Source organism: Lampetra planeri, chromosome 51 (assembly GCF_965212315.1).
Source record: "Lampetra planeri chromosome 51, kcLamPlan1.2.h2, whole genome shotgun sequence".
NCBI lineage: Eukaryota > Metazoa > Chordata > Hyperoartia > Petromyzontiformes > Petromyzontidae > Lampetra > Lampetra planeri.
In genome coordinates this window covers 6,568,765-6,581,234 of record NC_136157.1, presented here as the reverse complement: position 1 = coordinate 6,581,234, position 12,470 = coordinate 6,568,765, and the positions used below count along the sequence as shown (strand labels likewise).

Here is a 12,470-nt window from a genome sequence, read left to right as displayed (position 1 = left end):
AACGAAGTGGGCTTATCGCGCGGGAACTCACAGCAGCAGGCAAAATACTCGAAATGCGCGTCCGATTCTGAATGCGGAGGGTATATAATTTAAAAAAAAACGGAGGGGGCTCCCGAGAAAAATCCACACGATCACGGTAAGAACTTTCGATTTAAAGCTTTCGTGACTGCAGGGATTCATCTTCTTGGTTTTTTCGGTAAAGTCACGTAGAAGGGAAGTAATAAAATAATAAAAATAAAACATAATAAAATTAAACAATTCTCTTATGTTTTATTTTTATTATTTTATTACTTCTCTTCTACGTGACTTAACCGAAAAAACCAAGAACACGGTAAGAACGTTTCAAACTCCAAATACGCAGGCATCGTGAGGGTCGGGGCTCGAACTCACGATCTCGTGCATACCAGGCGAGGGAGTTCACATCCCGCCCGCAACATGGTGCACTGTAGAAATGTTCTGTACGGTAGACACTGTAGCGTTGGCACTGTACGTTCTAGAATTGACTCGGGCGTGACGGATGGTTCCAGTGGTAGTTTATTTTGAAACCTCTCGTTGATAGTTCTCTTTTCGTGTCTTTAAAATATAATAAATCGTATTGTTATCCTTTGCAGTCTCCGTTCGGTACACATAAATTAATATATATTTACATTCCTGAAGAGTGGCGTGCAAATACAAAAAAAATCAAATCCCCAAATATATTTTTCTCATCTCAAGTTTCGCTCTCGAATGAAGAAAAGATGAAAAAAAATTAAAAGCCACGTCAAATAATCGTTATTTTGGCACGAATGCGACATTATGGCGAACGATCCGGGGAAGATGCCGGTTTTCGTTGGAGCGCCTCTCCTCCTAAGCACGCCGTCGTGTGCGATAAAAAAACGGAATGCAGAGAGATATTTGGCCAATCGACAAAAAGAGTGGAGCACTCCGCACGACGCTGCACCAACCAATGGGATCACTGCATCCGTGGCTCGCTTGAGAATTATTCGACGCGGCGATTGACCCTCCAACGGAACAAAACGCCAACAGGGAGGGGGGGCGGTTGTCGGATTGACCGCGAGCGGAATCGATACAACGGACGCCCCGATTCACGATCCGCAAGGCCACGAAACGGGCAGAGAAACGCCCCTACGGGCAACTGCACGCCCACTTCCCTTCCATATACGGGCCGATGGGCGATTTTGCACCCCCGCCGCCCAACCGGCGACTACTAAACCTCCCGCTTCAAGCTCGGCACGGCCGCCTCGGCAAGGGGCGGCCTCTCCACGCACAGCTCGGTCGCCGCGCACGCGGCAGAGGCGGCCTCCCTCCGCTCGCCGACGTCTCGCTCGGCCGTTGCTCCGACCGCGTCCGTCTTGTCGTCCTGCAGAGGTCAACAGGTCAAAGGGGTCAGCGCGAGCCCCACGCTCTCCTCGGTGGCGCCTTGCCAACGTGGTCCCCCCCCCCCCGCCTGCCCCACCCCCGCCTTGCTCGGTCTCCTGTGGACGTCGTAGCGTGGACGTCGCTTTCGCGCTCTCCTCTCGGTTTTTCTTTTAAAAATCCTTTATATTAAGTTCGCTTGCTTGCTTACGACCGTGCAAATCTTTCGGTCGTTTTTTAACCCACTTCCCGTGATCCAATCGAGCTGACATTTTCCACACAGACTCGTTGTGCGTGACAATTAATGTTCGTGAAAAATTTTTTCCAAAATTTTACACTTTTTAGGACAAAAATATTATATTTAATTACCAATTGCTTAATGGTGCAATGCAATCATCTGACCCATAGGTGGCAGCCATCTCAAGCCAGAGGACGAGAGGACTCTAGCCGCCACGCATATAAAGGATTTATAGTGAAAAACTTTGTTTTTACGGGTTATATTGCTGTACGAAAGAAGATACCTCGATACGGAGGTACAGATCGAAACGTCGCACGTCGAGTGGCTCGTAATGTTGGTGCCGCCAGGATGCGTTCCCAGCATTCGTAACTTACCATTCATGTGTATTTAAACAGACAATGTATATTTAAATTGCAATTCTATACCGTACAGTATTAAAATATAACAAAAAACTGACATTAGCACAAGAAATGTTGAAACACTCAAGAATCCATGTCTTGTTATGTTTTTCGGATCTATATATATATGGTACCATTTAGCCTGACAAGCCCAAGATAAACAGAGTTCTACGCCTCTGACTGTTGCCAATACCCCATGGCGGAGCCAGGATTTCAGGTAGAGGGGGGCAACCGCTCCAGCAATGAAAAATGATAGAGGAGTAGTTAGTAAGGAAGGACTTGTCCCTTGCTTTTTATTCGACGCGTGTGCAGCGATGGCGCAGCCATCGATCGAGGGTCGAATTCGAACCGCGTTGTGATCGGCATCGCGCTCGCTGAAGCTGTTGATGCCTTCAGGGAAGACGTGTGCTGTGTACGCAACTGCGCACAATTATGTGAGTCACTTATAACTGCTTTGCCATTACTTATTGCCACGTAATAATATGCTACACAATGCCAGTGGGGGTCGCAAAATGCCGATTTATTACTAATAAACCCCAATGATCTGATCGAAATTACGGATTTCGATCGGATCATTGGGGGGGGTAAGTGCCACCCCACCCCCCCCACTGGCTCCACTAGGTGACGGTGACGTCACCACGGCGCCCGTGCCAGGCCAGGTGCACTTTTGAGGCCATCACTTACCTGTCAACCCACACGGCTTACCCCGTATGCTTTTTCAGGGAAATTTAGTTTTCAGGTCCATACGGCGTATAGCCGTTTCAACACGGAATTTATTTGTGTCTATTTGTTTGTGTTTCTCCCTCGTGATGGAACTTTGTCGGATGAACGTTGAGATTTATAAGGGGGCACGGGGTGACCAATACGGTCTGAATTAAAGACCTATTCACATACCTGTCAATCCCTTATCAGTGCCCTACCTTTCGATTTAAAGCTTTTCGTGACTGCAGGGATTCATCTTCTTGGTTCTTTCGGTAAAGTCACATAGAAGGGAAGTAATACAATAATAAAATAAGAAAAATAAAAATAATAAAATAATAATAAAAATATAGCAATAATATAAATAAAATATTATTTTTATTATTTTATTACTTTATTACTTCCCTTCTACGTGACTTTACCGAAAGAACCAAGAAGATGAATCCCTGCAGTCACGAACGCTTTAAATCGAAAGGTAGGGCACTGATAAGGGGTTGACAGGTATGTGAATAGGTCTTTAATAAAATAGAGGGCACTGATAAGAGGTTGACAGGCATGTGAATTGGTCTGTAAGAAGGTAGGGCACTGATAAGGGTTTGACAGGCATGCTATCACGTGACAGTGTTGAAGGTTCAGCGCCGATTGAAGGTCTACGGGACAGACCCCCAGCTGGTGCCATGGGGGTTGAACGACTGAGATGACTGGCAGATGCACCCAGCTGTGCCAACTGTGACACCGCCACCACCACCACCACCACCATCAGCAGCAACCCTCACCCGGTGCTTGAGGTAGGAAAGGAATGTGTCCCATCCCAGGGTGATCACGTTCACGTAGATGACCCGATAGGACGACGGGACGTAAAAGAAGTTGACCGCTTGGGCCGCGGGCCAGATGGTCCAATCCATCTGGCAAAAAAAAAAACAACAAAAATAGAAACAGGTCCCTGCGGGGTGGGCTGGTAGGAACGAACAAATGAATGGCTATAATAAAATGAAATGGCGGGGGTACGATACGAAGGGAGAGTTTCAGGCCTAGTTCTAGGCTTTAGGCCTAGCTGTAGGCTTTAGGCCGCTGTGAGTTAATTTTAAAATTAAATGTTTTTATTATTTATGTAAAAGCTTTAAATTTAAATGTTTCTATTTAAAAGCATCAGGGAATGTAACATTGTTAAAGATTAACTCCCTTTCACACACGGGGGGGTACGATACGAAGGGAGAGTTTGAGGCCTAGTTCTAGGCTTTAGGCCTAGCTGTAGGCTTTAGGCCGCTGTGAGTTAATTTTTAATTGAAATGTTTTAATTAAAAACTATCTCAGGGAATTATAAGGGAATGTTACACTTGTTTAGCCAGGAAAGCCTCACTGAGTCTAAAGGTTTTTGTTGGGTCCTACCAAGTGTTTGCAGTAGGGAGCGATGTTGCTACACCTAATTGGACATCGGACGGACGGACGATATAATCTATTGTAGGCTGGTTCACTTCGTTCCTACCAGTATAAATATATTTATTTAAGAAGATATCTTGGTTGTTTCTTCTTGTTATTCAAACAAACAGAAAAGGTCACATTTTTGTTTATTGATCGGGCCTCTAGTTTGCGAGTGCCTATTGTATAATACGGCCCTGGCTCTCGGACTCCCTCCACCAGCAGTGGAGTGAGCACGGCACTTGCAGGGCTGCACCTTTACCAACCCGGCGAGATCACCCCCCCCTCTCATCCCCCCCTCTCTCATCCCCCCTTCTCACCCCCCCCCTTTTCATCCCTCTCTCCCTCTCGTCCCCCCCTCTCATCCCCCCCTTTCATCCCCCCCTCTCTCATCCCCCCTTCTCACCCCCCCCTTCTCACCCCCCCCCCTTCTCACCCCCCCCTTTTCATCCCTCTCCCCCTCTCGTCCCCCCCTCGCATCCCCCCCCTTTCATCCCCCCCTCTCTCATCCCCCCTTCTCACCCCCCCCCCCCTTTTCATCCCTCTCCCCCTCTCATTCCCCCCCTTTCCCCCTTTCATCCCCCCCTTCACCCCCCCCAAACCGCGGGCGCAAAAGTCTCTACCGGCACGCGTCTGGACGGGGCCCTGCGAGATCCGACCGTGTCCGTCGAGTGCTCGCTGAGCTGCGTTGGATTCCGGATGCAGCTAATTTATTTAGAGCTGCTGCTGTTTGTGTGTTTAGTTCGTTTGTTTGTCCTTCTCCCCCGGCAAACTCCGATTAGCGCGGTTGGCTACGTACGGTGCGAAAGAAGTTCAACATCGTACATACACAGACTGACACGGAGACCCATGGACTCACGATGAGTTCTATGGGTCTCTGTGTGAGTCTATGGGTCTCTGTGTGAGTCTATTGGTCTCTGTGTGAGTCTATGGATCTCTGTGAGTCTATTGGTCTCTGTGTGAGTCTATGGGTCTCTGTGTGAGTCTATGGGTCTCTGTGCGAGCCTATGTGTCTCTGTGTGAGTTTATGGGTCTCTGTGTGAGTCTATGGGTCTCTGTGTGAGTCTATGGGTCTTTGCATGAGTTATATGGGTCTCTGTGTGAGTCTATGGGTCTCTGTGTGAGTCTATTGGTCTTTGCATGAGTTCTATGGGTCTCTGTGTGAGTCTATGGGTCTCTGTGCGAGCCTATGTGTCTCTGTGTGAGTTTATGGGTCTCTGTGTGAGTCTATGGGTCTCTGTGTGAGTCTATGGGTCTTTGCATGAGTTCTATGGGTCTCTGTGTGAGTCTATGGGTCTCTGTGTGAGTCTATGGGTCTTTGTGTGAGTCTATGGGTCTCTCTGTACGAGTCTATGGGGGTCTCTGCGTGAGTTATATGGGTCTCTGTGTGAGTCTATGGGAGGATTCGGAGAAAAAATCCACGCGACCACGGGGAGAGAGAGACACCGCAAACTCCAGGGTCAGGATCGAACCCACGACCTCCTGTATACCAGGCGAGGTAGTTAACATCTCCTAGCCACCTTGATGATGATGAGAGAGAGACACCGCAAACTCCACATACACAGCAGGCGTCAGGGACAGGATCGAACCCACGACCTCCTGTACACCAGGCGAGGTAGTTAACATCTCACCGCCTATTGCCGTTGCCTTTAGTGGAACACATTCACGTAGAAAGCGCGGCGTGTGGGGGCGGTGGGGCTCTGATTTACGAACCCAAAACTCACCATATACATCTCCCAAAACTTGTCTGCGAACTCGTGGGCGGAATGTTTAACGCTCTGGCCCTCCAGAGCTCCCATTCCTGCACGCGGGGACGGCGGAGGGATAGAATTTGTACAACGAGAAGGCTCAATTTCGATTTAAAGCTTTCGTGACTGCAGGGATTCATCTTCTTGGTTTTTTCGGTAAAGTCACGTAGAATGGAAATAATAAAATAATAAAAATAAAACATAATAAAATAATTCTCACGACGTTTCGGCCTCAACGCAAGCAGCCGTCCTCAGGTGGAGAACAGGTCTGTCGAGAAGACAGAGTCTGAATCCATACTCTTTGGTTCTTTGGGTAAAGTCACGTAGGTAGAAATCAAACTCGTGATTTGGTGGCGATGACGGTGCTTTGGGGGCAAACGCGAGAACGATAAAAATGACTCTCCTTTTTATTTTATCAGGTGAGGAGCCACACGGAGCTGTAAAAGCTCTTTTTACACACTTTTATTTAACTCACTGTCTGTTGTTGTTGTCGTTGTTGTTGTATCCTAAAATCTTGTAATTCAATTTTAACCCACTTCCCAATGTGATATCGACTGCAAACTTGGTATACTTACGTCATACTGATGACAATACTACATTCTATCATTAAAAAAAATATATATATATTTTTAAACATTATTTTTTATACGTTATGTTTCGGCTTGGGTCTAAGTGTCCACGCTCAACTGACGTTTGCTGTAAATCACCACGGCCCCTTACGTTATGGCAAGCTTCGGGGCCACTCCCTGGAGTCGTGGAGTTCTTCCATTACTAGTACGGTACATTTTATTAAAGCGTGTTTATTTTTTTTTTAAATACTACTTATTCAGAAGCGACCTGGTCATCGCAAATGACGGCTCAACCAAAGTGGCTTGGCATCGCGTGGAAAGTTATAGCAGCCAAATGCTCCGAAGCGTTTGCTGTTGGTTCGAAATGTGGAGGGAAATACCGGAGGACCCGGAGAAAAATCCACGCGACCATGGGGAGAGAAGGAGACACCGCAAACTCCAAATGCACAGCAGGCGTCACAGGGTCGGGATCAAACCCACGACCTCCTGCACACTGGGCGAGGTAGTTAACATCTCGCCAAAACAGGAGAATATCTTTTATTTTTCGATTTAAAGCTTTCGTGACTGCAGGGATTCATCTTCTTGGCTCTTTCGGTAAAGTCATCACGTAGAAGGGAAATAATAAAAATAAAACATAATAAAATTATTCTCACGACGTTTCGGCCACAACGCAAGCAGCCGTCCTCAGGTAAAGACCAGGTCTGTCGGGGAGACAGCGTCAGACGCTGTCTCCCCGACAGACCTGGTCGAAAAGTCGTGAGAATAATTTTATTATGTTTTATTTTTATTATTTTATTATTTCCCTTCTACGTGACTTTACCGAAAGAACCAAGAAGAGGAGAATATCTCTGCAGCTCTGGCTGTCGCCTGACGAGGCTTGTTGCAATTACTGGCGAAAGATCACGGTACTCGAATTGTAAATGTTGTGGGTTTAACAGTCGCACCACGATCGGACTTTTTTCCCACCATACTTGTGCATCGGGTATCCGGCTCTACTCCCACGGTTTGTTCAGCGGATGCGCATTCGGGTGGGACCATGACCTCCGTGGAAGATCAGATCCAGGGGGGGTCTTTTTGCACAGGCTGGGCCACTGGCAAGACCGCCCTCGCGACCAGCAACCGGCCTCAGAGGCGTTTTGTTTACAGATCAACGATCGCCGGCCAGCGCCCGTCGGCATTCCCGCGGCGCGTCAAACCCACCGAAGAAGAAGAGAGCCGCTAAGGGCGGCGAGGCGATGAGCTGGTCGGCGAGGATCTTCTTGGCGACCACTTTCCTCGTCCTCTCCGGCAGGAACTTGTCGAGGTAGACGTACCACAGGTGGAGGATGGGTCCCAGCACGATGCCCACGGAGAACATGCGCGCTGCGCCGGTGGGGGGGGGTAGGGGGGGGCACAAGGTGCACACGCACGGACACGCGCACAGGGCAGGGGCGGACGAAGTGGCGTGAGAGAGAAGAAGGGGGCATCTGCGGCGTCGGGCAGCCGCGGAGGAGATTTTTTTGCGGATGGATTTTAAGCGGCTACCTCCGGGCTTCCCGATCGGCGGTCAACACCATCACCACCGACGACGACGACGACAAACTTTTGCTCGATGCCGACAGCGACAAACGGAGCGACGTTCTGGTGGGCGCGGACGGGAAGTGGCGGGTGCTAGGTCATCGTGCAGATTGCGAAGCGGACTCCACATCGCCGGAGCCAAGCCACTTTTTGGTTTTTCTTTACCGAGGCAAACGCGTTGTGACGCGGGGGAACAGGCGCCACCGTCCCGGACGAGGTTGTGGGGAGGACGTACGTGTGATGGACGCTGCGTCAAGTTGTCTCGGAGCGACAGCGGGAAAAATTGTCACAGCCACGCTGACGCTAAACTTCACCACACACGAAAAGCGTCAACAAAGCTGTTAACACACACGACTCACCCTGTATTCTTGTACAGGGAAATTGAGTTTTCAGATCCATACGGCGTTACAGCCGATTCAATATGGGGAAAACACATTTTGTCTATGGGGCCGTCCATAAATGACGTCACGCACCTGGGGGGGGGGGGGTCAGACATTAAGACATTTGTGACGATGTGTAACGAGGGGGGGGGGGGTTGAGAAATGTGACGTCACATCAAAATGCGCAACTTTAAATGAATATAGACAACACGTTCTACTTAATTAAATAGACTTTTTAATAAATGTTTTCTCCTACAACATCAGAGTGCAGCGCCACATTAAATACGCGCTACAATGACAATAGTTTGAAGCGATTTGAAGCATCTTTTATATTTGGGGGGGGGGGGGGCAGAGCTTTGTGACGTCATATTTGAGGGGGGGGGGTCTGATTTTTGTGACGCCGTGTGACGAGGGGGGGGGTCAAAAATCAAACAAAATCGCGTGACGTCATTTATGGACGGCCCCTAATGTGTTTGTGTTTCTCCCTTGCGATGGGACTTTGTAGGACGAACGTTGAGATTTATAAGAGGGCACGGGGTGACCACTAATGTCTGAATTGGTCTGTGATAAGGTAGGGGGCACGGATCAGGGGCTCACAGGTTTGGGTCACACAATACGAAGATGCAGACCCCGACACACACGCAGACATTGGCTGACGGCTACGACAAAGACCAGACACCCCACCCCTCCCCTGATGCAATCAAGCAACTGTGACAGGGGACACAATAACACAACAACAACAAACTCGTCACTAAGTGGCGACGACGTCACTACACTATACACTACACACTACACTATACACTACTACTGTACTAGTATACTACACTATACACTACACTATACACTACACTATATACTAGTGCTGTACTAGTATACTACACTATACACTACACTATACACTAGTGCTGTACTAGTATACTACACTATACACTACACTACACACTAGTGCTGTACTAGTATACTACACTATACACTACACTATACACTAGTGCTGTACTAGTACACTACACTATACACTACACTATACACTACACTATACACTAGTGCTGTACTAGGATACTACACTATACACTACACTACACACTAGTGCTGTACTAGTATACTACACTATACACTACACTATACACTACACACTAGTGCTGTACTAGCATACTACACTATACACTAGTGCTGTACTAGTATACTACACTATACACTACACTATACACTACAGCTGTACTAGTATACTACACTATACACTACACTATACACTAGTGCTGTACTAGTATACTACACTACACATTACACTACACACTACACTATACACTACACTATACACTACACTACACACTAGTGCTGTACTAGTGACGAATTGGCCACGTTCTGTTTACGTGACGACCCTTACTGGTTGGCTGCGTCGGGTGGTGGCGGGTTTGACGACACGTTTATATACTTACGCGATCTAACCCCAAAAAACCTCTCTTATGGATGATATGGTGGCTGCTGCTGCTGCGTGTTAAACTTGCGAATGTGCATCAGCACCTCCAGACATTAAACCCCGGAGTTGTGATGTAACTCTGCAGTCAGAGGTCACTCACAACCACGTGGTGGCTGTCCGTGTCCCCACGTGTTTCACAATGTCCCCGTGTGTCTCACTGTGTTTCACAATGTGTCACACAATGTGTCTCACTGTGTGTGTCTCACAATGTGTCACACAGTGTGTCACACGATGTGTCTCACAATGTGTCACACAGTGTGTGTCTCACTGTGTCTCACAATGTGTCTCACTGTGGCTCACAATGTCCCCGTGTGTGTCTCACAATGTGTCACACAATGTGTCTCACTGTGTCTCACAATGTGTCACACAGTGTGTGTCTCACAATGTGTCACAGTGTGTGTCTCACTGTGTCTCACAATGTGTCTCACTGTGGCTCACAATGTCCCCGTGTGTGTCTCACAATGTGTCACACACTGTGTCTCACAATGTCCCCACGTGTCTCACGATGTGTCTCATGTGTCACGCTATGTGTCTCACAGTGTATCACACCATGTGTCACACCATGTCCCCACGTGCCTCACAATGCCCCCACGTGTCTCACGCTGTGTCTCACAGTGTATCACACAATGTCCGTCTCACACAATGTGTCTCATGTGTCACGCTGTGTGTCACACAATGTGTCTCACGTGTGTCTCACGTGTGTCACACTGTGTGTCACACTGTGCGTCTCACTGTGTCTCACTGTGTCCCCACCGTGCTCCCACGTGCCCCCCCCCCCCCCCATGTCTCACCGTGTCACCGTGTGTCTCCACGTGTCCCCCTATATCCCACCGTGTCCCCACCGTGTCTCCACGTGTCCCCCCTATGTCCCACTATGTCTCACCGTGTCCCCACCGCGTACCCCCCACAAACACCCCCCAAACGCCCCGCGCGTCTCACCGGTTCGCACCCAGTCCCTGCGCTCGCGGCTCCCTGCTCGCTTCTCCCTCCACTGCTGCACCGCGTCTCCCGTGGCCATCAGAGCCCCGCAGCTCGCAGTGTTCGCCACGAGGAACCCGCGGCCCCGCAGCAGCCGCGGGACCAGAGACCCCAGCTGACGCAGCATGGGGGGTAGGTGGTGGTGGTGGGGGGCTGGGGGGCTGGGTTGCCCAGGGATGTCGAGGGGAGAGACCCTGGGATGTGGAGAGGCCGGGTCCCCACGCGATCGAACGAGTCGGAACCACGAGGAGGGAGGGAGGAGGAGCTACGAAGAGGAGGAGCCACGTGGAGCGAGGGGGAGGAGCCACAAGGATGAGCTACGAAGAGGAGCCACGAGCAGAGAAGAGGATCCACCGATGAGGAACGAAGAGCCACAAGGAGGGAGGAGCCACGAGCATGAGCGAAGAGGAGGAGCCACGAAGAGCGAGGAGGAGGAGCCACGTGGAGGAGGAGCCACAAGTAGGAGGAGCCACGTGGAGGAGGAGCCTCAAGTAGGAGGAGCCACGTGGAGGAGGAGCCTCAAGTAGGAGGAGCCACAATGAGCGAGGGGGAGGAGCCACGAGTGGGCGGAGTGGAGAATTCTCCTTCCAGGCAGTAGGAGTGGTGCCACTGAGACCACTGGCCAAGGCCTCAAAGCCACACAGAGACAAAGGGGCCGTCCATAAATGACGTCACGCACCTAGGGGGAGGGGGGGGTCAGACATTTGTGACGATGTGTGACGAGGGGGGGGGGGTGAGGAATGTGACGTCACATCAAAATGCGCAACTTTAAATAAATATAGACAACACGTTCTACTTAATTAAATAGACTTTTTAATAAATGTTTTCTCCTACAACATCAGAGTGCAGCGCCACATTAAATACGCACTACAATGACAATAGTTTAAAGCGATTTGAAGCATCTTTTATTTGGGGGGGGTTAGGGGCAGAGCTTTGTGACGTCATATTTGAGGGGGGGGGGGGTCTGACTTTTTGTGACGTCGTGTTACGAAGGTGGGGGGGGGGGTCACAAATCGTCCAAAATCGCGTGACGTCATTTAGGTACGGCCCTTTACTCTACACCCAGATTCCCGCCTTCCCCCCTCCCTATTGCTCGTCGTTTCGCAAACACGCCGCCGCTTTTATTAAATCCTTTATATTAAGTTCGCTCGCTTGCTTAGGACCGTGCAAATCTTTCGGTCGTTTTTTAACCCACTTCCCGTGATCCAATCGAGCTGACATTTTCCACACAGACTCGTTGTGCGTGACAATTAATGTTCGTGAAAAATGTTTTTTCCAAAATTTTACACTTTTTAGGACAAAATTTTTATATTTAATTACCAATTGCTTAATGGTGCAATGCAATCATCTGACCCATAGGTGGCAGCCATCTCAAGCCAGAGGACGAGAGGACTCTAGCCGCCACGCATATAAAGGATTTAGTGAAAAACTTTGTTTTTATGGGTTATACTTATTACCGATATCGCCACCCGATTTGAACCGCCTCCCCTCCCCCATCTCTCAGCCTTCACCACCACCACTCAACCACGACTGCTACCCCCCCCTCACCCCCCCAAACATCGCTTCGATTTAACACCGTTTCGATATACGTCGCAACCTTTCAGGAACGCATCCCCCGACGTAAAATGGGTTTGCCGAATGGGCAGAGCGT

At 49.3% G+C, this 12,470-nt stretch overlaps 1 protein-coding gene across 3 annotated transcripts; it reads right to left on the bottom strand.

Moving 5' to 3' along the window:
- Positions 1–516: 516 nt before the first annotated feature.
- LOC144734524 (mpv17-like protein 2) lies at positions 517–11,168 on the bottom strand. 3 transcript variants are annotated; one of them, XM_078616760.1, is made up of 5 exons: positions 10,781–11,114; positions 7,628–7,789; positions 5,835–5,911; positions 3,468–3,596; positions 517–1,360 (listed from the first exon to the last, which is right to left on the bottom strand). In XM_078616760.1, the coding sequence occupies exons 1-5, from the start codon at positions 10,944–10,946 to the stop codon at positions 1,208–1,210; spliced, it is 687 nt and encodes a 228-aa protein (XP_078472886.1). In that variant the 5' UTR covers positions 10,947–11,114; the 3' UTR covers positions 517–1,207. The 3 variants fall into 3 exon arrangements, with proteins under 3 accessions (XP_078472886.1, XP_078472885.1, XP_078472888.1); XM_078616759.1 differs by lacking the exon at positions 5,835–5,911 and having other exon boundaries at positions 10,781–11,168; XM_078616762.1 differs by lacking the exons at positions 5,835–5,911; positions 10,781–11,114 and adding an exon at positions 8,150–8,435.
- Between the last annotated feature and the right edge of the window lie 1,302 nt (positions 11,169–12,470).